The sequence below is a fragment of the Sturnus vulgaris genome, chromosome Z (assembly GCF_052056855.1).
Source record: "Sturnus vulgaris isolate bStuVul1 chromosome Z, bStuVul1.hap1, whole genome shotgun sequence".
Lineage (NCBI taxonomy): Eukaryota > Metazoa > Chordata > Aves > Passeriformes > Sturnidae > Sturnus > Sturnus vulgaris.
Window position 1 is genome coordinate 56848801 of NC_142283.1, and position 26728 is coordinate 56875528.

Genomic DNA, 26728 nt, shown 5'->3' on the forward strand with positions numbered 1-26728 from the left:
CCTTTTGTGTTTTCTGTTATTGCCCATTGTCCCTGGTTCCAGCACTGGGCACCACTGAAAAAAGCCCAACTTTGTCTTTTCTGTACCTTCCCTTCAGGTATTTATATCTATTGGTAAGATTCTTCCTAAGGCTGAACAGTTCCAGCAGTCTCAGTTTTTTCTTATTGGAGAGATGCTTCAGTCCTTTAATTATCTTCATGTTCCTTACTGGACTGTCTCCAGTACGTCTATGTCTCACTTGCAATGAAAAATCCAGAACTAGACACCACTCCAGTGGGGCCTCACCAGTGCTGAGTAGAGGGGAAGGATCCCCTTCCTTGACTTGCTGAGAAAAAAGTCTATTTTTCCTGTTTTCAGGAATCTTAACTAGTAGAGCAAAGAGATCACTTTTCCTTGTCTCTAATTATAACTTCTCTTATTAAATTTTGATTCCTCAGACTATTTCCATTTCAATTAACTGGTCTGTGTAAGACTTTGTTTTTGTTAGAATGATCTTCTTGCTTTTAAATCTGCTATGTTGATGGAGAAGATAGCACTGGTTATTGTCTTTTCAATGATGACAAAAGTGATTCTGTTGAGTATGTTTCAATTGTGTTATGTTGGTATAAAACTAGCTTTTTTCCCCCATCTTCTGTCTCTAATGACAGTTCATGCTGGACTCTAGACATGAATCAGATATGTGATGGCAGATGTTTTCTTGGGAGGGTATTCAAAGTATAATTTTTCTGAATTCTTGTAAGTAGAGTTTCAGTGGGAAAGGTTGACTTGAGGGAAGGCTTTTTAAGATGTAGCATTATCCTTGTTCATTTGGAAACAAGAAAATGTTCAGCGTGACAGATGTCTACATGAGAAGGGCGAAAGAGGAAGCACTGTAGGAGGAGGGTAATTTTTTTACTGTTCTATGCATCTTCCGTAGATACAATTATGTCATAATTGAATGCAAGTACTTAAAATATGTTTCCAGTGGGAGCAGGTTACTGACTCTCTCACATCTCTTCAGTTGTGCCTCTATTCAAATTTACACTTGCAATTTTGTAAACAGAATGACCAAAGTTTGTATTAATTAATTTTTCCTTCAGTAGAAAATAGCTGTATTATTTTCAGTGCAGCATGAAAAATATTTACTGGTAAAATCACAGATTAACTGCTATCTCAGAAAACAAGGGATCTGCACCAGTGTACTAAGAGTTTATCACAAAGCCAAATGTTTGGAGAGATACCTTATAGAGGAATCTAAGGAGGTGTCTGTGACCTTGCAAATCTCATTGCAGCTGAAAGTTAATACTAATTTGCGTAATGATTTCCTGTTGTTCGCTGACATGTAAACTTCTCTATTTATAGTGACTTAACAAAAAATAGTTTACTGATCCTTATTCTTTCACATACTCTAAATCTGGTCACATACTGTAAATCTGGTAAATACGATTCTAGCAATTGCTATACCTGAGAATAGTAACATCCTATTTTCAGAAGAGATTACTAATTAATCATACAGTGTCCATGTGTTTTATAATTTTTTTCTGTCCTGCTGAGTACTTAATTTTTTAATTGCTCTTCAACATGTAATACTGACATTCTGGTCATCATTAAACGTGATGGAAGATGGAGAATGTTTTGTTTTGTCAAACTCCCTTGCACATAGGGTTCAATTAAAAATGCTTTACCAAAAAAACCCCATTTTTACATCTTTTAGCTTGACATTTCCTTCCTTTTCAGTGATTAAATTTGGGATCAACTTCAAAGCAGTCTTAATTTTAAAAGCAAGATTTCATGGAGCATGTTGTATTTTCAGCATAGTAAATGGGACATGGGAAACATGATAGGACTGTGTGCTTCTCAGTGATTCTCCTGTGTAAACGTGTAAGAATGAGAATCATGAAGTAAAATTCAGGATAATAAGCTGATAGGTTTAATACAACTTTTCTGAATAATCCATATTCTTCTTACATTAAGTATTTTCATGTTCTATTATGCTGAGTTTAGAAGACTGTGACTAAGATCTGCTTAGGCTTTCTTCGTAACTGGACAAATAACTAGTTTTGGTTCCTGTTTCTTTGAAGTGCTAATGGTATACTGTTACTCATGATTATTTGTTATTTTTCTTTTGGAAATTGTGGAATCTCTCTCTCTCTCTCTCTCGCCAGGGGGCATCTTTCTATTAATTCATTTGAACAAATAGAAAATACACAATTTTCTTTACTGATGTCATTAACAATTCAGGAATACTTTTATGTTGCAACTCATGGGAAATTTCTGAGATATAATAAGCATGTTGAATAAAGAAGCCACAAAAGAAAATGGTGTTCAAGATGATTTTCATTGGCATTTAACTTGAAAATAGATTATCAAAGGTTTGAATGACTTAATCTCGTGTATCATGCTGTAAACTTTGAAAATAACTTTTTCTCTACTATCAGTCACTTCATTTAGTTTTGCTCTCCATGTAATACTGAGATTTTCCTGCGTTTTGTTTTATGTTTTACTTAACTCCCAGAAAGAAGATTTTGGTTTATTAGCAACATATAATGAAAAGTGTAAATCTCCAAAGGACTGTTAATAATAACACTGACCTGCCCAAATCTAACCTTCAGTATGTTCTGCACTAGCTTCACTTTGAAATATCTGTTAATCCATTGATGTAACTCCCATACTTTTGAGTTTCTTTCTTCAATTCTAACTTCACCATCATGGGGTTTTTACCATTGATTATTTCAGAATTGCACTTATAACTGCTCTGTATTCTAATCCTTCTTTTTTCCTATTTTGCTATTGCAAATATGAATTTGTTGTTCATATTTGACAAGAGCTAATGAGTTACCTTAAGCAATAAAAATTTGATTTCAAAATAGGTTTTATTATAAATATTTTAATAAAATTTTCAGTGCTTATAAGGGGAAGGGATTTAATTGAGTAAATTTGTTACACTTGTATGTGATTTATGCTTAGTAAAATATCTAATTGCTCTTATCTGAGATATTTGGTATTGAAATTTTATTATGACACTTCTCTGTTTTGGTGTGCCCTTGGATAATTTTAAGAGATCATCCTAGGTTTTCTGTTAACAGTAGCTTTAAAAACCTGTATGTGTGACATTTGACACATTTTTGTATTGATTTATAGGCAGCAGTTAAATCTAAAAAAGCAACAGATACCTATAGATTGTATGTGGAGAAGTATGCTGCATTTAAATCTGATTTTGAACTGAAAATGACAGAAACAGCACAGGTAAGTGTTGCATTAAATGAGTTACTTTTGAAGTTGGTTAATGTATTCTATTTAATTTCTGGAGTCATCTGAAATTAAAGATTTCAATACACTATCTCTTTGCAAATGGATATGTTTGAAAGGCAAACACTGACTATGTATGTTGTGGTAGCACTGTCCTTGAATGACACAGTGGTGCACTGGCACCTGGAAGATATTTTGAAGAAATTTTTGGAAGAAAGCAAAATGAACTTCTCGGAGTATTGTATATGCATTATGTGTATATGGAAAATCCTCTGAATTACTGGGCATCCTGAACTTATTCATAGGAATTTTAATATTGAGTTCCATTGTGGCTTTTCATTATTATTTCATGAGAACACTTAAGTTACAGGTAGTTAAAGTGCCTACCCAGGGTTTACCTGAGGTTATGAAAAGCCTTTACTGCTGTTTAAGTTTCTGGGGTGTTTTAAAAGACTGTATTTTGGAAGATTTCAGGCTCTCTGTACCAATGCATATGCTATTTCTTGCTACATTTTAAACCACATTTTGTTGATATGGTTAGCCTTAGTTCCTTAACGGTAGCTATCCTTTTACTTAAAATTTAAATTTTCATTTAATGTTATAATGCACACTTGTAAACTTTCCACGTCTGTCCATATTGGAAATGAAAATTGTCATTCTGCCAGTTAAAGATGTATGTGTGGAATTCATTTTAAATGTAATGGTGTAGCTGCATCCACAGTTTGGTTGCACAGTGGCTGCTTTAAAGATGATGTGATAGGAAAAACATCCATGAATATACAGAAACGCACTTCTATGTGAAGCATAATTTGTATTATTTTAATTTAGCATACATTCCACTTGAGAATAGGCTGATCAATTCTGAATATTAAACCAGTGAGGGGTGTGAGTATTTTCATTTCTTTCAGTGCAAAATCAGTTGGTTTAGCTTAAATCTGTCTTATAATGTCCAGTAAAAGTAGTAAAATCATAGGGTGGGCTAGAGAGGGTGACCGTTATCTTCCGTCATTAAGAGGAAGGCTGCTGAAGAAAAAGAAAATGATTTTAATCTCCCTGAGTGATGACTACAGAGGTAGAAGTATGGCAGAAGATTGAGGGTCTAAGAAGCTAGAGATATTTGTCTTGTATGTATGGAATTCTGTTTTTGAATCAGAGTAGCAGGAGGTGAGAGATGGGGATCTTCACAGAATCCTGTGCAAATTGGAGAGAGGATTAAGTGGTGCATCAAACTTTGGACACACTTGAAAGAGCAGTTACAGAAATAGACAGAGAACTAGGAAAGAGCAGAAGTAAACAAAGATTTCAAGACTGTTATGGTTGGCTGTTGGGGAGGATGGGAACATTTTTAGTTTTGATTTTTGGCCAGGAAGGGGCCATTGAAAACTTCGGAAGTGATTTTAAAATGGCTGTCAGATGACAGCCTGGGTAAAAAGGAAAAAACTGTAAAATTATGTATGATGAGTTTAAAGGTCAAACAAATCATATTAAAGGAGCAAAGAACATAGATTTAACTAGTGAAAGAGTGTGTATGTTTACAAGAGTGTTCTAAAAAGGAAGTGCAAAACAGATCCAGAAATAAGACTTCTTGGTTTAGATGAAAAAACAAGACTCTTCAGTAATGGAGAAAAGAAAAAATTTGAACACCTTCTAAACTTACTTTCTTTTGGTAGAAATAGATCAGATTTTTTTGAAGGGTTAGATGAAAGTTCGAAAAGCAAGTAAAAAAAGTTCAGTAATGATTTTTGAAAGGATATTTTGCTTTCTAAAGTGCATTATTTCATAAATCTCTGAATTCTGCACCTTACTTTCTTAAATGTAATTATTATGTTTAAGATATGGAGAAAAAAAAGAGATTTATTCTTTTTTCATTTTAGTGTATTTAATTATTGAAATTTGGGATTTAGTGTTTCAGGAAATATTTTCATTATGATTAATTGCTCATATTTGTTTGCAGAAATTTCAAGACATAGAAGAAATGCACCTGCTTCGTATGAAAGAGATTATACAGTCATTATCAAATACCATAAAAGAAATCCATTTACAAATAGGAGAGGTATTTTTATGCTCTATTTGGATCATGCTATATGTTTTTTCTTAACTATTAAATGGAATATTTATAACTCTGTGAAATTCAACATAAGCTCAAATTTCGTGGCTTCCTGTTGCATTTTTAAGTTTAGTGTCACAAAATTTACAGAATAAGACTGGATAAATTTTGTCTTCACAGAAAATAAAATATTAGGACAATTTGAAGGATTTTTAGTGTATATTAATATAGTACTCATTTCACACAGAATTTGGATACTACTTTTTACATTAGAACTAGAAATTATATTACTCTGAGAAGTTTCCAAATATTTTATACTCTTGGATTTTATGAGCAAAAGATACTTAGTAACAGAAGCTTTTATAATATCTTTGTTTAGATGGAAGTTGGTTTAATTAATTATCTTTATAAACAGTCCTTATTTTTTCATTTTTGAAGTCACTTTATTTGCTTACACTTTAATATTGAGGTTTTCTGCTAATAAGTGATCATCACAAGGGTCATGCTGTCTATTTCTAAAGTATATACACATCCTGCCTTGGTGGAAAAACCTATTAACAGCACGTTGTTGGACCAAAACAACATGTTAGACCAAAACTAATACAACAGTAATGCTTTTTACTCAAGCAGGTGGGAGTTGTGATAATACAGTAGTAACAGTTCACACCCTAAACTGGTGCTGGCTGAAAAAACTGCCTGTCTTCCTGACATTATAATGGCGTGTGTTGCCAACAAATTCAGAAAATTATATATACACATGTTGTTTAACATGGAAGAAATAAAGTAAAACCTAAACCTGTAATTTCTTTTTTTGTCTGTAGTATATCTACACTTGCCAATACTACAGCAAAGAGAAGGGTTTCCTAGGTAAAATATCTGTTGATTTCTCTAATCCTGTAATGTATTTTAGAGGGAAGGTCTTAACTATATCAAAAGCTACTTTTTAAAGTTAATCACATTTTTTTTTGAAGGTGCATGAAGAGTTTATTAATAACATGACAAATACTACAGTTGAGAGTTTAATACAGAAATTTGCTGAGTCAAAAGGAACTGGCAAGGAAAGACCTGGTAAGAGATTAAAACTAATAGAATAGGAAATGTTGGCTTTAAAACTGGAAATTTTCATTCCTAATGAAAAGTCAAACCCATATTTGTATGTATTTTTAACATATGTTCACATTCTTAGTATTCATTAACTTTGATATTAAATGGTTCATAGAAATTGGTAATGCAGAATTCATTACGTGCATGCAGTATTTGTGTTCATAAAGCTTAGTAGTTTATAGGTCTATAATACTAAACTATGCTATTTCCTGGAACATCAGGGAAATTGGTCAAAAAGCTGTAGTTTCTTGTACAAACTATGTGTTGTCTGATATGTGTTTCTGTGATTCTGCATAAATTGTATTTCAGAACTTTATTCTATATAAACATATTCAGAACAGATGTCTATAAAGCTGCTTATTGAACTGTTGGAACAGTTGCATCAGTTTGTTCAACTTACCAAATTACCATTTTAATAGATATACAATAGGTATTTTCTTATAAAATGTATTTTAATGTACAATGATGTGTATTGCTTCTTTAGTAAGAAGCAAATTGAATAGTACTTTTTGAAGGTACTGCTGGTTGGGTGTGGTATGACATTCCTGGAATGGCATAAAATTCTCACAGTACTGCCTATATAGTGTCACTTTAATATTGGCATGAATATACAGTCACTAGATGTTTAAATACAGGAATTAGTAGTACTGTTTCCTTCAGCCCTGGGAGTCCTCACTAGCATGTCTGTCTTCTAGTAGAGGCACACAAAGATGGTTTTTTTCCAGAGCAAGAATATACATTCCAGAGTAGATAATGAAAATGTATAATCAACTGTTAAATATTATTAGGTATCTTGCAATGTGTCTGTGAGGTGTTTTTAACATAACATTGTTTCATATTCTTTCTGTGATCCTCTAATGCTGATATCCAAGTGGGCTGAGGTAAGATTACATGTGGAACGATTTTTTAAAGTTTCCTGTGTATTTATCGATTTTTCAGTAAAGATCAAAAAAGAAAATGTGTGGGTATCAAGTTCAGTTGGTCTGAAACAGGACAAAGACATGTGACAGTTTGGTGTTCAGACTTCTTTGATTAGCTCTTGCCAAGATGTCATGGCTAGGGATCTTCAATTTGCATTTGGGATTCTGACTAGCTGGGTTACAAAGACCCTTTCTAACTTGCCCTGGAACATTGTGCACTTCGAGTCATCCATGCTATTAGTGTGGATTTTACCAGACAACATCGTAATTTTAAGAGAAGTAATACTTCACTTTTTAATTTAATAAAGAAATTACACACATTTTATACTTACTTGCTGCTTTACAGTTCTTCAAATCCCATCTATGCTCTCTGGGGCTAAATAAAAGCTTCAAATGTATTCTAGGTAAGTTAAGCGAAGTATTTTAAACTGTTGATGGTGAAAAGATATTTTAATTCGTGGAGCAGATGTTGAAAGTCTGTGGTATGTATTTATCAATTAGGCTGAAGAAGGAGATGGCTCCACATTAAAGTCTAAATATTCAATGTAAAAAAGTGATACTGACTTGGCTTACAAAACAAATGCAGAAAAACTCTTCTGGATGTCACTGTTGGTTCTGACCTAAATCTGTTTAACGGCAATACTTGAAAATTCTCCCGGACTATGTAGGCTTTCTTTCATCCATATTATTTGTGGGTTACTATGGTAAGTGAGATAGTGGATACTTTCACATAACATAAACTAAAAAGGCAATGCATAACAAAATATTTTAGTTTATTTCGGTGTATTATAGGTATTTATAGTTCTCCCCAGCTGAGTTTACTTGCTTTTATTTATATCTGTAAAAATAAGAAAGAATCTGAAATTAAGTACTGATGAGGGGTATTTTATTATGGAGAGCTACAAACCATTTACAGTGAAGTTTATTGAGTATCCGAAATGTATCTCTACAGTGATGTCCACTTTACCAGAATATATGGGCTCCCTCTGGTGGCTTATTTCTGCCACCTGGAGTCACAAAGTGCAGGGGAATCTAGAATACAAGTTTTCTCGTATAAATAACAGGTTTTCTTTCAAACAATAACACTTTGTGAGAGTTTTTTAATTCACTCAGGCACTTCTTTAAAATGGCTCTTTTTGTGCTGCTACCTAAATAATTTATCTAGTCAGCTTTATAACCTGTGTCTCACTGAATTTGTTTTAACTTTTTCTTCATTAAATCAGTTTAGAATTTAGAGGTTTTAATAACACAGTAGTTGAAGAAGTAATAATTTTTGTTTTCTGACTTTCATTCAATGTTAAAAAACAAAACAAAAGACCAAAACACATCCAGTTGTGAATCTTTAACTGAAAAGAAAGTAATTTAGTGTAAAACATTTAATAACAAAGGTGGCAGGACCAGTAAGGCTTTACATCAAAATTTAATGTGTTCCTTGAACTGCCTCTAACATCCACAGGAACCAGGATGAGGTCAAGGAATGTGCCAATGTGATCCTCATGAGGTTTAACAAGACCAAGTGCAAGGTCCTGTGCCTGGGTCAGAGCAACCCTGGTACCAGCACAGGCTGTGGTGATCAGAGCAGCCCTGCCCAGAAGGCCTTGGGGGTGCTGTGGCTGAGAGGCTGGACATGACCCAGCCATGGGCACTCCCAGCCCAGAGAGCCAAACGTGTGCTGGGCTGCATCCAGAGCAGTGTGGGCAGCAGGGCAGGGAGGGGATTCTTCCCCTCTGCTCTGATACCTCTAAGTTTAAGTGTTCTGTTCTGTTCTGCTTGGATGTGCTTTTCCGTTGTGCTTGGGTGATGAAGACAAAACAGTCCGATTCTACCTAAGGACTCAAGGACAGTATCTTTAAACTTCAAGCCCTAAGCATAAACAACGTGAAAAGAGGAGGGCGGACACACAAGCAAGCAGGAGGATGAAACTTCCGTATTTGAGACTATTAATTGGACAGTTGACTCCTGCATGCAAATAGACTGAAACCTATAAAGGTGCGAGAACTCGTGACCAACCCCTCCTTTTCCTTCCATCTTGGAGCCATCCGGGCAGGGGCCATGACTGTGGCACTTGTATTGCTGGGGTGTGGCTTTTGTAGGCCTTTCGTGGGCCTCACAATAAATACCCATTTGTTCCCCTTAACTCTGTGTGTAACCTCTGTTCCAGCTCCTCAAGGCATCAGCTCTGCTGAGACCCCACCTGCAGGGCTGCATCCAGCTCTCAGGTAGTCAGCATGGGAAGGACATGGAATTGTTGGGGTGGTCCAGAGGAGAGGCACCGAGTTTATGAAAACACCTCTCCTATGAGATCAGGCAGAGAGAATAGAGGCTGTACAGCCTGGAGAACAGAATATTCCAGGAAAAGCTGATTGTGGCCTTCCAGCACTTAAAACAGCCGTATAAGAAAGATAGGTAGAAGAAAATAGGGCCTATAGTGATAAGGCAAGAAGTAATATTTTTAAACTAAAAGAGTAAATTCAGACTAGATACAAGTAAAGCATTTTTTATGCTGAGGGTGGTGAAACAATGGAACAGGTTACCCAGAGAAGGGGTAGTTTTCCCATCTGTGGAACCGTGCATGGTCATGTTTGACAGGACTCTGAGCAACGTGATGTTGCCAAACATGTCTCTGCTCATCACAGTGGGGTTGGACTAGATGAGCTTTAAAGGTTCCTTCCAGCCTAAACCATTCTAGGATTTTATAATATGTTCCTGATGTTAGGTATAATAGATTCAATACCATCATTTGGAAGATGCTTTAGTCACTCATATTGATGAACTGCTATGTTCATCAAAATTTGCCCACTTCTGACTGATTGGTTTCCTGTTTGTTATAGTCTGTTGCTTCATATTCCTTGGAAAATTAATTTATTGTATTGTAGAAAACATCTGCTTTTCTTCCAAAGTATATTTAAATCAATAATGGAAATTACATCAGAGCAATCTTATTCCAGATTAATGAGATATCAATGAGCTCCAGCTATAGATACTTAATCTTCTATTAATCTATTAAAAATTTGCTTTGTTCTAGCATACAATGTTGGTGCACAAGACCAAAGTTTAAATTCGTGTTCTTTTTTAGATTTTATATCTGAAATTGTCAGGTTAGTATCAAATATCTTTTAAGAAGTTAGTGAATGCCTATATATCTGTAGTTGATAATGAGTAATATTTAAGTTATTGAATTACTATGTCCTCTTCTCATATATGGGGAATTAAATGTATGTGTTTGTTCCTGTATTAGTTTTTGCCCACTATGTGGTTCATCCAGAATGCTCCATCCAGCCTGGCCTTGAACAGAGATAAGACATCCACTGCCTCTCTGGGCAAGTCATTCCAGCAGCCTCACAGTAAAGAATTTCACCAACCTCAGAGTAAAGAATTTCATTCTAGTTAATCTAAACCTATCTCCTGCATGTTAAGGTCATTCCCTTCATCCTATACTTTTGTGAAAAGGCCCACTCCAACTTTTTTTGTAGGCCCACTGTAAGTAGTGGAAGATGCTCTTAAGTTCTCCCTGGAGCCATATCTTCTTCAAGCTGAACAACCCCATCTCTCTCAGCTTTTCCTTATAGGACAGATGCTCCAGAACCCTCTGATGAATATAGTTGCCCTCTTCTGAAGTCAGTTCAACAGAATAGCATCTTGTGCTGGGGACCACAGAGCTGGATGCAGTACTACAGGTGGGGTGTCACCTGAGTGGAGCAGAGGGACAGAATCCCCTCTTGCCCACACTGTTTTGGATGAAGTTCAGTATACAATTGGCTTTCTGTGGGCTGTGAGTGCCAGTGGCTGAGTGACAGTAAGCTGTTTGTCCATGAACACCACCAGATCTTTCTTTGAGAAGGCTGCTCTCAATGCATTCTCTGCCCAGCCTGTATTTGTGCTTGGAATTGCCCTGACCCAGAATCCTGCAGTTGTCCTTTTTGAATTTCCAGAGGTTTGCACATGCCTATCATCTTGGGCCTGTTCTAGGTCCCTCTTGAATGGCATTCCTTGTCTCACTCTCTCTCTCATTCCTTCTCTCACATGGACACTAGTGTGTCCATGCCACACAGCGTGGTATCACTGGCAAACTTGCTGAGGGTGCTCCCAGCTGTCCATATCACTGACAGAGATATTGTTACACAGTCCCAGTCCCAATACTGTCTCATGAGGAACAGCACTTTTCACTGCTTTCCACTTGGACATGGAGCTTTTGATGGCAACTCGTTGAATGCAACCATCCAGCCAATTCCACCACCAAGTGGTCACCTGTCAATAGTGTGTCTGTCCAGCTTACAGACCAAGATGTCATGCAAAACAGTGTCAAATGCTTTGCAGATTACAGGTAGATGACATCAGTTGCTCTTCCCTTATCCACCAGTGATGTAATCCCATTTATGTAATGTAGAAGGCCTTTGTGTTAATTAATTTGTTGTGGTATCATTGTTAGTGGTTGTTGGTAGTTTGTTCCTCTATTTCCCCCCTTTTTTCTTAAAAACATTAAAGATTAAATCAAGAATTCTATTGTAATGCAGATTTTAAAAATGGAAAGCTGTATGTTTGCTCCCTTGTTCTGCAATGAAACAATGATGTGCAGATGACAGTTATTACATATGCTGCCATTATTTCGTTTGAGAGAGGCATTGGGTCATTTTCAGCTGTAGTAATTTTTTTTAGAAGTATTGGTTTTGTGCAAGCTTGCTTTGTGTTTCATGATCTGTGAGCCCATAAAAATTCTTGTCTCCTTTCATTATCCATTCAATAAATTTGAACTTTTTACAGAGCCTTAAAGAGGTTTGCATTTAAAAAAAATATTGAAAATCGGTGCCTGCAATTCATCTACTCTTTGGATTAAATTATAACAGTACTTTATAATGTTTATTATCAACAGTTGCTGTTGGTCAGCCATCATTGACTCTTGCACTTACAGTAAAGTATTTGACTTCTGTTTCTCTTGTTATTTTAGATATTATATGTGTATGTATACTATAATATAATGTGAATATTTTTATTAAAATGGTGCTTCCACAGATAACAAGATTCAGAAAGAATAGATGTAGTATTTCTATTCTGTTTCTTCCCTCCACCAAATGCAAAAATTGACAATTTGGTCAGTAATCAATAATGCTGATTTGAAAAAAAAATCTTCTGTTGATTTTTTGGAGCTGTTAAAGACCTATTTTACTTTATTTGCCCTTGCAGAAGAAATAGTCTCAAAACTCCTGGTAACTCCAGTCATGGAAAAGAGTAAGGTCATACATGTCAAGTGGAGACATAATTTCTAAATGACAAAAAAAATCCTAAATTACTTTCTGGAAATGGTAGTAAGTAGACTAAGTTGATACATTTTTCAGTGAGTTAGAACTGCTATAATGTCAGGATCACTACTTTTTCACAAGGTAGCACGTACCAGAAAAAAAATCCTGGCACCTTTCTTAGTGTGCTAGTGATCCTTTTCTGTTCTGAGAGAATACATTTGGGAGCTCTGCCTCTTAGCAGAGATAATCAAGCATTAAAGCTTCAAGTTTAATAAGCATCTAAACCCCAAATTTTACCTAGCCTTTAATTCAACTGATTTCTGATTCTGTGAACTCAACTGAATTACTGATTTTTTTATTAAAATGTTTCATGTGACTGTTTGCTGGCAGTGGCATTAGTGCAAAGTTTGGTGTGAATTTATCACGTGCTTTTAGGCCTTTTGCAAATGCCTACTGTGAGCATTTTAGTCCTAAATGTCAATGAGGAGCATTGCTTATGTGTTTTTTCCAAAGCAAATGCTGGAGTGTCAAAGTGAGCTGCAGCACAGCTGAAAGGTAGTGGTGATAATGTTAATTCACAGCTGTGCTTGCTCCATGTTAGTACTCCTATTTAGTGTGTTGTGTTAAATTGTTTGTCTGGTAGCTAATGAAGAAATGTACCAAATGAACAAGATTAAGCAGTAGTGGGGCGGGGGGGGTGGGAAGAGGGTTAAGAATATTACTCCTAAAAACTTAAAAACAAGTTAATCCTTTCCTAGAGTTTGAGGCAAAAACAAGGGCCACCGAGTATTAAAACTTGCTTTGATTAAAGCTTACTGGCATTTTACGTGGTTAAATAATGAACTTTGCTTTGAAAGAAAGACTTTAAACAGTGCTGGGTGTGGCATTTATTTTTTTTCCATGGGTTTGTTTGATAACATAGTAGTTTATAGCACGTATAAAAATACTTTTCTAGGACACTAAACAAGTTACGAAGTTGATGGAAATAAATACTGAAAATGGTTAGTACTGACTTTTGAAGGACAGGACATCTTTGAGCGTCTTTTCCAAGCAAAGGAAGTATTTATTTTATGTTCTTATAAGTTATTTTCTTTTTTTTCTTTAAGTACTGTGAATACTTTAGTGCTGCTGACACTTGTGGTTAAATGCGCAAGTAGCTTGGAGTGTCACAATTTCTCAAAGACTGTGCCCACATACAGTTCTACACAGAAGGCTGACTGAGGAATGAGCTTAGTTTATCACCACTGACAGTGTCCAAGGGATTCAGCAAAGTATTCTTTGTTAAGAAAAGCAGATTACTGCTGTATTTCAGAAGTTAATTGAAGAAATTAAGTATGAATATTTGTCAGCATTTTTATGAGAAGCTGGACTTGAGACAGCTAGAAAAGTCTTTAAGGGTCTTATGCTATAGAACTGTTTTTGATGAGGAGCTACAAGCTGGAAAGCTGTACCAACAAATATATCTTAATTGCTGTCCTAGATGTCTGTTTTATTTTGCCTGCAAAAATTCGGTCCTTTCAAAAAACTGCCAAATCTTCTGTGGGCTTCTAGTCTGATCTGCCAGCATAGATTTTTAATAATTACATGTATCGAAGTTGTAAACTTGTTTTAGGATGGAATTTACTGCTTTTAATGTTCTGGAGAATTCCGAAGGAGCAAGTTTTATTGAAAAAATACTTGTATGCCAGTGGAAGAATCATAGCATTGATAAAAATATCTTAAAGGACATCAGTAGACATAACAGGGCAAAAGCTACATTGTAAATGATCTGGAACACAAGATAAAGTACTGTTGTCGTACTCAAATTTTCTTCTTATAGGCAAAGAAATTAATTGCAATATGACTTTTAAAAGAGTTTTTTGGGACTGCAGAAGCAAAGCAATGTCCATTTCAGTAACTTAAATAAGAAGAATATATTAAGTAGACAATAGTCATCAGAAAATGCAGTAGGATGTATGATGGATTCTACTATGACTAGAAAAATTGAATAGCTTCAAAACACTTGAAAATAGAAAAAACCATACTGAGATGTGTTTTATGCTGATAAAGTAAATAAGACCTGTACTTTACTTATATAAAAACATAACTTTGTGTGTAATTAATATTTAGCAAAGATTTGATATTTTGAACCTATTTATCTGGGGTATATTTTTCTTTTAAGGTAGGAAATGTTCTTTGGTTTTTAATGGAAAAAAGATCTTTTTATCTGAAAATTCTGGATAGTATAAAATATATTACCCTAATTTTTGCTGCTTAAGGTCACATTAAACATCTTAACCTCTGATGATTTCATGGGCTTAAGTTCAGCATTTCAATAAGAAACCATACTTTTCTTTGTTTCCAGGGAGAATGTGTGACTGGTAAAAAAGATGTGATTTTTGAAGCTGTCTTTGAAAATATTTACTGACATATACTGAAAATTTTATTGATATATCTACAGTGTCTAGTGTTCCATAATCTTAGCTGAATCTTCTTAAAAGTGAATGTGTCTGTGCATTTCTTTCATCACTGCATACTTGCATGGTCTATCTTCAGCAATTGCATCATGCACCGTGTAGACTGGCAGAGCCATTTGTTACAGATACTTACATTTATAGACTAGAATTATGCTGTTGCTTACTACTTTTTCCATACCTCTCCTTCAGTTTTCTTAAGCTACTTTCTACACAATTTGATTGAAGAGGAGAATGTAGAAATGAGGTTGCTAGAGAAAGAAGCATCCAAATTACTACTCATTTAGAGAGTCAGCAGATAGCTGAGTATGTGTTTGTACTGTGTATGTTGGCCTGCCACTTAGCTTATATAAAACCAGCTGTATCTCACATCCTGTTGTTTATGCAGTCAGAGAGAAAATATGGAGTGAAGCTAAAGCAAAAGCAGGAGCAGAAAAGGACGAGAAAAGGGGTCATAATGCTCTGCAGAGTGGTATATTAGCTGACATTATTTTGCTGCTCACAGCCCTCATAGCTGAAACTTGCAGTATTTGTTATCATACTCAGGTGTTGTTGAAGCCTAGATGGATCTCTACCTTGAATCGTTCTCTTTAGTACGTGTTTCCTGTCTCTTTTGAAAATTCTTGAGTTATCAGAGCAATGAAAAATACTTTGTAACTGATGTTTGCTGCATTTTATTTTAGAGAAAAAAAATCTGGTCTCTCCTTCTGATGATAAACATCTTACTTGATAATAGTTATTTTAAAGCCACTCAGATTATGATCCTTTTCTGTTTTGTTGTTGCTCTGAAAGCCACATAGAAATAGTGTCCCCTGAGTATAATGTACTTGCTGTATTCACATAGTTTTTAGGCAGCGTACCAGAAAAGCCTGAGATAGATAATGTTTCCTTTGATCTGGTGAATAGAGTGCAGGGCTGGAAGCCTAGTAACAGAATCAGGGTTAAAATCGATTGTTTGTTCAGATGCTCTCTTCATATGTTAATTTCTGCATCTGAAAAAATTATTTCCAATAAAGTGCTATGTATGTTGCTATGATAATTGCCATTATTTCTGATGCCACTGTCACCTCTACCTTTCCTTCTTTTTCCTTAATTGAATATTATTGCTGTGCTATAGTGTTTTTTTTTACCTTTTTTATTAAAAAGGAAGATTTGGTGAAGCATTAAGCATCTCTAGAGGCTATGTATCAGCTAGGCTGATATATCATTCTGAGGATGTAACAAAGAGTAGTCAGAAATTCAGAAATGGTGTATTGGAACTATATTTACTGAATTGGATTAAAGGATAAGGTTTTACCAGTATTGTTGCAGTGTTTTCTCTCAGACTGACCTGAAAGGCCAATTTTATTTTTTGTGCCTTATTCACTTTGTGGCAAAGAAGAGCTGACCAAATCCGTGAATTAAGATTTGCTTGTAGCAGTTTGGTACTAGCATGATAACTGCATCACATGTATGAAATTTAGCTCAAAGAAAACAGCTGCTCATCTTTACTCTGCCCACCTCCAAATAAGATGTGCTTTAATTTGTTTATTTTTCTTCTCTTTTTAAACTAGAATAAGAAGTCCTTTCCTAGAAAAAAAATTCTTACTGTTTTCTAACATAATTTCTCATGTTTGGACAGGCAATAAAAATGAGAAGTAAGTGTTAGAAACACTGATGTTTGCAAAATATATTTGGGCTTCCTGGCTTCTGAATTTGAAAGCTTGAAATTTTTTGCTAAACATATCACAGGATCAAATGATAGCAAGAAAAAGATTGCTTATGTGTTTGTGTACATACAGAATTGACCTTTGTGATGCAGCTTGACATCTAAACACTAAAAGCAGTCATTTGTTTTGACAGCAGAATTAATTGAGGCTAAAACAGTCGAAATTCCACTTGTATCAAGCTGTTCATTAGGAACTGCTGTCTGGCTTTAGTGCTGTCAGAAAAATAACCTGTTCTGCTATGATTAAATAGCAGAATGATGGTCGGTCCACTGAATTTGAGAGAGAGGTTGAATAAACTTTCTACTGCGGAAACAATTCAGAAGTGACACACTGCAAGGGGGGTCAGAATGTGCATTGATATCCAGCTGAGCTGTCAACTGGCACTGAGCCAGGCACGCAAAGCTTTGCCATTTGAAGCAGCATGTGAAGCATATGCAGTTTTAAAAAATTGTCCTCCTTTCATGCATGATTTACGCTTAGAGACAAACTTTTGTTTTTGTTGAAAACATGAATATTGTTTGTTATTGTATTTGTAACTACAGGTACATATTTATGGAGTATTTTAAAAAGATTTTACTTGAAACAGATATGTTAATGTTTATATATGTGCATGCATGTGTGTAAACTGATTCCTCAGGTTGCAAGGAAAGGGAGTTTGGGGGATGTTCTGAGGGTCTGAGTGTTTCCAGTTACTGAAAGTTACATGCAGTTAATACCAATATAATGTTTCTTTCTGTAATGTATGCCCTCCCCCAAGATAGAAAGGAGACAGTTTTCAAAAGCAGATGCAGATGTAAAGCAGTTCTTATTTGATTTGTTGACTTCTTGATTTGTTTAACTTTTTAGCTCTGTGGGATTTTCCAGTTCATTGATGTATTTACTGGGGGCACTTTATCAGGGTATGACATAATATGTTTTCCTTACTAGTAATACTGGTTGACTTCTGCATTTGACTTGTTTATTTAAGAATCCAAACAGTAGAATATTTTTTCCCCCTCTCAATTGAGGAAAGTATGAATTATTTTTTTGTTTTGACATTAGCAAAACATTCTCCCAATGTCTTACTCACAGAGGTTTTATGTAAATATTATACAGACAAGCTAGAAAATCTGTGTCTAAGATTTTGTGGAGAGAGGTTTTTTTTAGTAGCAGGTATAAGATAGTGGTTATAAAGATAGTTTCTCTAGTTGCCTTGAATATACTCTGAAAGTACTGTTCCCACAGATGTGAGCTAAATATGTAGGAGATTCTGTAATATAATGTGCAGGGCAATTACATCTTCTTCATTTGTCTCTCAGTAAGAGTATTATTTCCTTATTGCTAGCTATATACTCTGTCTTTAGTTTCACATACTCACATACCACTTGTAACAAGAGAAATATTACATGTAGTTAATTACTGAACAGTCTAGGAGATGCAGCCTGAGATGCAGACTCACTCACTGATGCTTAAGTTATGCAAGTGTCACTTCTTGTAAATTATGAGATTAACAAAAATAAAAAATTTCCATTTATACAAATTACTTTTCCTGTTCCAGCAAACCAAAGCTGCTTTATTTTCAAGAAACTAAAAACTGACCGAATCCTGGTGTATTTGCTTTAGTCTCTTGTCAATTAGCAGCTGTCTGCCTCCATGTGTTTGTGAAACCATATTCCATTTGCCTTCTCCTCATTTCCTTATCTGTCCCAGCTGGCAGAATATTGTGAGCGTTAAAAACTCAGCACAGCTTGTGGTGATGCTTGCTGAGAATTTTTTTGTATGGTTATAGGAGCTTACTGATTTTTGATGCCTGCTTCCTTTGTAGAATACTGCATTTCTCATTAACATCCAGATAGCTAGGTATATATTCTTAAGTGACTGAAATCCCATTAGATAGTCATGTCTCTTTCTGTTACAGAGGCTAACTTTCATTTATATCCTGTATTTATTCCTTCTTTTCTATTCTGTTTGTCTACAGTATCAATACATACAAGTCTATGTAGAGGTATTTGAGGTATTAAAGCTAGTGTTACCAATGTATGGATTAATTTAGCAGCAGGCAGAGTAGACTTTTGAAAGTTGTGCTCTCCTTGCAACAGAATACTAAATCAGAGACCTTTGCAAGGATTGGACTAGATCTCAGCTATAACTTTTTATTGCTCAAAAAAGTTGCTCTTGGAAAGTCTTTTTGATTTTTTCAGTACTGCTGTAGTTTTAGGATTTGTTTTTGTGTTCATATGAATGCTTGAGAATAGGCTTCCTTCTCAATTCACTTTATTGTCTTGTTATGAGAAAAAGAGCAAAGGAAATTTCAGTGCTTTGATTGCAGTACTGCCAAATAGCAGTGTTATCAGCATTATCACCTGTGCTGTGGTATGGCAACATTTAGATGGTTCTTTCAATGCCTTAGGCTACGATGTGGCTTGGACTCTAGAGACTGCTTCAGGGAATTACTTCAGTCCCCAACATCAGCACTATGTCTGAAATGTGAAGCAACTGCTTTTCTTTCTTTAAATGTTGCAATGGACAGCGAATTTGTTTCCATGCATCAAAAATTTTAGCTGTTATAATCATCCAGATTTTGAGATAAAGTCCATGTTGGTGTTAAGCATTTGTCTACACTACAATCATTGGGCACAAGTCTGTTCTGAAAACTTATAGAGGTAATGCATCCACCTTAAAAACTTCATGTTGTTACAAAAGTTATTGAGATACCAGGACATAAGTTTGCATGCTTTGACTTCCATTTGTATATTACATCTGTCTGGCAATCTCCATTAATGCCAATCCATTGGTAGTTCTTGACTATAGCAACTTCTGGCTTCTTCTTGACTTCTGATTAAGAAATCAGAAAGATTGACATTGTGGTGTTGCAGAGGAGAAAGCTTTCTGAGTTGGGATTTTTTTAGAGGTTTGGGGGATTTTTTTTGCAGCGCTAGTGCAGCTGCTTTTGTTTCCATGTTGTTAAACATGGACAGTGGGCAGTGCTGGAAACCTTCTTAAGAAACTGTCTGAATTCCTTATTGATGTTATGCTCCCATAACGGTATGTGTGCCTAAGGCGTTCTGGCTGACTAGGAGACTGCAGCTGGTTCTAGCAGAGGACAGTGTGGTGACATCACACCGTTCTGTCTGGACAGCAGTATTATCACCTCTTCGGACTCAAAGACATCTGTCTGCAGGAGACTCCAGCTGTTATGCAAGCTATCGAAAACTTCTCACAGCTGTCCTGTTTTCTAAGTTAGTACACTATAGAGTGCCACAGGAAATGTCTATTTCTGAAATGTTATTTTGATTTAAAAATACTATGCCCAAGGCAAAATATGGTATTCTTCATGGCAGACATATAGGCAGCAGAACTGTTGGGAAGCCTAAAGTTACAGAACAAAACTTGTCAGAAAATTTAAAACTTTTACAAATTTCAATCTCCTCCACTCAAAAGGACAAGCTGTATGCAGAGATGCACAAATACTCATAGTTGTAAGGCACCCACAAGGATCATCCAGTCCAGCTCTTAAGTGAATAGCCCGTATAGGGATTGAATCCACAACCTTGGTTTTACTAGCACTGTGCCCCAACCAGCAGAGCTAAATGGAGACAGCCACTGACATGAATTTCTGAAATTCCAAAGGAAGAAGAGCCCTATACAAATTGTAGTAGGAAAGGTAAGTTACAACCAAAATAGGTTTTTTAATTTTAACTGATTCACATGATATCTGCGTGTTTCTGTAGTAAGGAAGAATATGCCTTCAAATAAAAATTCTTACAGGGTGTAAAAAAACTCACCTTTAAAGGCAAGTGTTTTAGGCAAGAAGAATGGAAAAAAAATAGAGGAACTTGGATGTCTAGTTAAAGAAAATAGTTCCTTTCTGCTTATTTTAGAAGAGGAAGTTAAGATATTGATCTGAAATATGGATGAGCTATAATTGAGCCTTCATTATTTCTTTTAATCATTAGTGTCTCAGTCTTAAAAATCAGGGGTTCACTCTTAGTAGCTGCAAAGGGTAAAGAAATGGTCGAATTCTGAAAAAGCCTGAGTATTTTATTTCTCTGAAAACATATTTAAGTCTCAGTGTTTACGGGTTTATTTCTTTTGTTTTGGGGATGAGTATGATTGTTTTGGCTTTTAAGAAATTTTTCCTAGCGAAATCAGAATACGTATAGAAGCAAAAAAACAGAAGTAATTGGATCATTAACAAAGTAATGAAAAATGTGTGGTCTGAAATGTAGTTCTGAAGAAGTAATAGTTGTGTTCTTCAGCTTCTACATTTTATGGCATTTTTATGAATGTCTTGCTTAATATCCTTTGCAACAATAGAGTATAATTTTGTAAAATAAAATGTTGATTAAATCAATATGGAGAAGTAGACATGTATAGTTCTAAAAATCAGTTTTCCTGGATTTTTTTTCCTGTCCTTTTGTCCTGTATCTTTTTACATGATACCCAGGTTTGCTTCTTTTTGGAGCATGCTGACTTTGTTTTACTGTAGATTTAGTGAAGAGCAAAGGAGAAAGGATTGGGAGACCAGCTTAAAATGCACATGTACTTACGATGTGTAATAGATTGAGAAAGCTGTTAGGAAATTGCATCTTGTCTTGCTACACTGAATAATTAGACTTACAGTTGAGGTAATTTACTGATTGAAATTTAAAGGGCTGTTAAGACTACCATTTGAGATTTGTCTTTTAAAATTCTGCTTTCAAGAGCATCAGTTGGAAGCCACACAATTATATTATGATAAGTGAGATATTGATGTGTTCTAGTCCAAAATTCTGATCCTGCTGTTTTGCAAACATTAAGATTTGTTTTTACTAATTGGGAAAATTTTGCAAACTCAGTCTTAATTACAGTAAATATAAATCAATACTTTGAGCATGCTGTAATTAAAAAAAACAGAAGTCATTAGAAGGAAGTATTTTTCCCCTTTGTCTTATCTGTAATATATCTGTATATAAACTTGTGTGCATGCTATCAAAATGTTTGCAGAAAGGTAAGTAATAACCCCTGTGGCACAGTGATAGCATGCTAAACTTCTCTGGATACAGATATAAGATAATCCAACATGGGCTGGAAGAAAAGGTGCCTGCCTGCACATGTTCTCTGTTTTCATTGCACTTCCACAAGTGCTGGTATGATTCTGCCGTTCCCTCAACAAGGTCCTACAGAAACTCATGCTGTTTTCTGTGCACTTGCTCCCTAAAATGTCTCATAGTGAGATTAAATAAATTCTAGACCTGTCCAGATTGAATAAATGAGGCTTAGGACATAAATTTGCAATGGCAACTGACTGTTAAATTGGTGGCAAATATAATTTGAGGAATTTGTTTAGATCCAGAACTTAACTAGTGTTTGCTGCTGCTTTTTTATTTTTTTTGGTCCTGTTGAGTCTTAAAGATTTTTTGGAGAAACAAATCGTCTTTATTGCTGTGTTTAAGGTTTTACATACCACTTCTAGCTATGTAGGCAATTGGCTATGGAGAGGAAATACTAGAACTAGCAATGCAGAGTTAGCGAAAGTGTGACTTTCAAAATTAGGCCTATAGCTTCTAATTTTTCATTTTTACTTACACAGCTCTTGTTCATTAAAAAAAGAGAAATCGAAAACCTTTCACTGATGCTATATTATAGATGCAATATGAATGAGGACACCAATTAGATATAGGCAATTGAATTGTAGTTTGATGACTGTTATTTTAATTTTTCAGTATGAAAGAGTGAAAAAACTGCTTTGCATATATGATTTTGCTGTATCTTTGGCCATTGGCAGAGTAATTGTGCCTTTCAGTTACTACCAACATTTGTAATTAGATTATCTTGTTTTTTCAGGAAATACTAGTTGTCATTAAAATAGATTAAATTTGGCCTAATGTTTATCTTCATTGTCCTTTCTTTAAGGTCCTATTGAGTTTGAAGAATGTAACACATCCAGTGTAGCCGAAGGTGAGTTGCCATAGCATAGTTATTGACATGAGATTGCTGCCGATAAGGACCTGAACTGTGAAGCAAAGGATACTCGTGTATAACTTTAAAGTGCTCCAGTAGACTAAAATGCAGTTTTCCTTTTGAGAAACAAACTTCAGTGACATAAGACCTATAAATCTTTTATAAGACTAATGCATAAAGTTCAGATAATTTGAGTGTTTCTTATAAGTCTGCTTTGGCTAAAGCTTTGCCTTTGCAGAGATTTGGATTTGATTCACTTATGAGTGTGTTGTAGCTTAATTTACAAGTGTCAAAACATGGCCCCGGCTCTTCCCATTGTTGCTGTGTCAGTTAAACCAAGCCTAATGTAGGTTATGGTTGCAAAGTCTTTATTGGTGCAGCTTATTTTTTCTTAAGGGGTTGTTTTAAGGGCTTAAGAACTGCTTTCTGTCCATACGCTATGCCTTTACTTGTAGGACAGAGGAATCTGCAGTATAACTATAGCATCCAAAAACTTCTAAGTTGCCAAGACTTCAGCTGAGACTTAAACTCTTCTAAGTGAAGCAGAGAAGATCCATGTTCAGAAATTGCTCTCATGCTCCGTTTGCCATTGTTTTGGGCTGCATAAGACACAGATTTAAAATAAAGCCCAGACATTTAAAAGTAATCTTGGAGCAAATTATGTGCCTCAGTATATATTACTGACTCTACAGCTGCCTGATTTGAGAAGTTTGGAGTTATTGAAAATTTCTAGGAGCGGAGAGGTTCCTTATGCACTGTATAAGGTGTTTGTGTAAAGGTAAATACAATAAAGTGCTTGAATTGACAGTGGTTTAATTTTGGAAACCAAATTATTTCTACGACACTGCTCAAAAGCATGCTGTCAATAGTATCATGCATCAAAACCAAATTGTAGACTAGTTGGATCAGGTGCTTGCACTTAGTTATTTTGTTTGTCAGTCTGCTTTGCCTCAGCGAATATTGTGAAGAAGCAGATGTGGCAGTAAGTCAGAGAGAATATTTAAGTGTATTTTAGTACATTAAGTGGGAACGAATGCAAACTTTTTTCAGTACTGTAGCTATATGTATCCAGTGCTAAAAGTGGGGAAGAAACAAAAGGGGAGAAGTATAATTCCAGACTCAATGAGAACCAGTACTGGAGCTGGATACAGCACTGGAAATCATGAGCTCACATCAGCTGGAAAGCTAAGAAACAATCTTGTTTTTAACAGGACCAAGATCCTACTTTTGAGGAAAGGCAGGACCTTGCAGCTCCTGGGAGCACACAGGGAAATAATGACAGGCTGTTGAACTGCAGTACCTGAGGAAAGCAATGTTCAGTTTCTTGTCCTTGGCTATTCAGGATAACCTGGAGCAACAGTTCCTGTTGAGCTTTTATAAGCAGAGGCTTCTTTCTCAAAATGTCTGTTAAAAAACCATAGTCTGTATACCCAGCTTGGGGATCCAAATAATTTTTTTAAGGATTTTGTTACTAATGTGTTTAACCCTATTTCGATTTCTTCCTTTTAAATGGTATTTTACCAATTAAAGCAAATTGGAATAATGTTCCCTTAGTTTGGCTCCATATCTATCTCCACTGCATACCTGTGGCAGCATTTAAAACATTGGCATTCATATGCATCTGTGATGTTGCTAAATATGCATTTATCTCTTTGATCTGTAAATGAAGAGTGTTTGTTCCGTAGGAATAAAACCACGGAAGAGGAAGCCTTTTGGCTTATCAGGAATAATGAAAAAGGAAAAAGATACTGAATCTGTGTAAGTATATTTCCATCCTGAAGCCTTGTTTTGTATGAAAACTAGCAATAAGGATAAAAATGAGCTGACACTTAAACAAAAAAATGGGTTTATACCAGTAGTTTAAAGGAATGCGATGAATACAAAAACATCACTGTTATTTATGATTTTTGTTATTTTGTTATTTTATCATAAATAACAGGAGTGTTCATAGTAGTTAACTCATGTTTCATTCTTTCCTGTGCATAGGTAAGTAGTTTTCCATTCTTCTACATTTCAGCATTGTATATAATATAACTCACATTAATCCTAATAAAATATGTCTGTACATGGTAAAAGTGGATGGCTCTGCTTGCAGAATTGAAGCTTCAGTTATTCTTCTGTTAGAAGAACTTCTGCATATACTGTTGAAGGACAAAAAAATGCAGTATATCATGAGCATACTCCCTTCTCAAACGCTATCATTCTAGTTCAGGACTGGTGTCCCAAATATACTCTTTGCTGTATTCTTTGCTTGTGCTCAGTCTCCTAGGAGTTAAATCTTTTTAAAAAGTGAGTTTGAATAACAGTTCTGAAGTGAATTAGTTACAGTGTCTATATTAGTATTTATGGTCAGTATATTTTTTTCATAATTTCTACATGTATTTTCTCAATAAGTTAGCTTACAATTTGACAAACTTGACAATATAGAAGTATTCCCAGAGACAACATCTGCATATGTACTTTTAAAAATTACTTTTTAAAGTATTTTACCAGTGTTAGTTTTTTTAACATACTGCTGAAAAATTCATGGCATAAGAACAGCAGGTGCTAATAGTATTTTGTTTCTATATTCACACTCTACAAAACCGACTAGATTCTGTGATCAGAAAGAAAAGTGTATAATGGCATGATAGCCATCTCCTGTGTAATATGTGGCATAGACTTTTACAGAGATTCTTGCATTAAACTGTTAAGTACTAAATAAACTAGAACATCACAAATAAATAACAGAGGATTCATTATGTGTTTATATAATATATTCCAATACTTCTTTTGTTATCTCTTTAGATCTATAGATTTCTAGTCTGCATCAGCTGTTTTGAACTGGAAATTATAAAAATGTCATCAGAAACTTTTCTGCACAGAGAAGTCAAGTCCTCCCTTGCTCTTGTGTTTTATCAGTCTGTAAGCTTGTTTAGTTTGTGTAGGGCAGACTTTCCAAATTTAGAAAAGCTCTTGTGATTAGTAGGCTTTTCAGTTTGTCAAGAAGGTTTTTAAATTGTTGATACTTGAACTGTGGTGTGTCTAGTAATGGTTTAAATTCAGGGAAATACCAACAGGGTGCATTCTGTTACATATCGCTGTAGTTTAGTCAAAGCTTGCACTTCTAGCCACTGCTTTGCATGATTTGGTTGTTTCAGTTTATATCTACAATCCTTAAATTCCCTTATATTGCCTTATAGCAGAAGCATGACCCAGTTCTTTAATTTTAAAAGAGTGACCATAATTCTAGTGAATTAAAAGTACGTTTGTCTACAGCCTGATGTCCTCATTTACCACTTCAGCAACGTTTGTAACCTGCAGTATTTTCATTGCATCTATAGAACAGATCCTGAGAGATGCTGATAGTACTCCTCCGAATGATACTAGGTCTGCTATTTCTGTTTGAGATCTCTTAACTCACTAATTTTAGAAACCTTCATTGTGGGCTGAATTATGTTCATTCATTTGCCTCATACTTCACATTTCTCAACTTTTATGTATCTGAGGCTGTCTTGTTAGCATACAGACACTTTTTGAAACCACATCTCTCAAGGAAAGAATATCCTTTGTCTTTCCAAGCAGTAAAATCTTTCAGAACAGCTCTATTGCTATGAAAGATGTCAAACAAGTAGAAATTTGGTGACATAGGTCCTCTTTTGTGTGAGGCCTTTCAGAGAAGATGGAATCCTTCATCTTTCTTGTCATTTCCTTAAGATGCTGTACTGAATTTTGTATTAATGCTTCCATGTTAGCAATTTTTTTGCACCTGTTTTTAATGCACTTTAGTAAAACTACAGGTTTTGCCTTTAACCCATTTATTTTTTCAGAGAAGATGTTTTAGATTGCAATAGATTTTAATTTTTTCCACATTCATTTTTCTATAAATGCATGTTTAGGATATTTAGATTAATGATATAAAAACACTCTTGTTCAGTTACACTATCACTGTTTGTCAAGGTGCAAATTAGAGAGGACTTGTATGCTACTCAAGTATTCCCACGTTCGGTAAATGTAATTGCTTCTGCTTTCTGAAGACATCAGAGAGAATCAGTGTCATTCATTATTTTAAGTACTATTGCTCAAATCGAAGATGCAGTGGAAAAGTTTAACACTGTGAGTAATGTGC

General features: G+C 35.2%; 1 protein-coding gene across 7 annotated transcripts in view; it reads left to right on the forward strand.

Moving 5' to 3' along the window:
- The window catches only part of FCHO2 (FCH and mu domain containing endocytic adaptor 2), an 85166-nt gene that overhangs the window by 17336 nt on the left and 41102 nt on the right, over positions 1–26728 (forward strand). For all 7 annotated transcript variants that reach the window (XM_088157074.1, XM_088157078.1, XM_088157075.1 and 4 more), the window contains exons 6-10: positions 3121–3225; positions 5183–5281; positions 6247–6343; positions 22573–22617; positions 24306–24378. In XM_088157074.1, coding sequence (XP_088013200.1) covers positions 3121–3225; positions 5183–5281; positions 6247–6343; positions 22573–22617; positions 24306–24378 — 419 coding nt within the window. The remainder of the gene's footprint in view (positions 1–3120; positions 3226–5182; positions 5282–6246; positions 6344–22572; positions 22618–24305; positions 24379–26728) is intronic.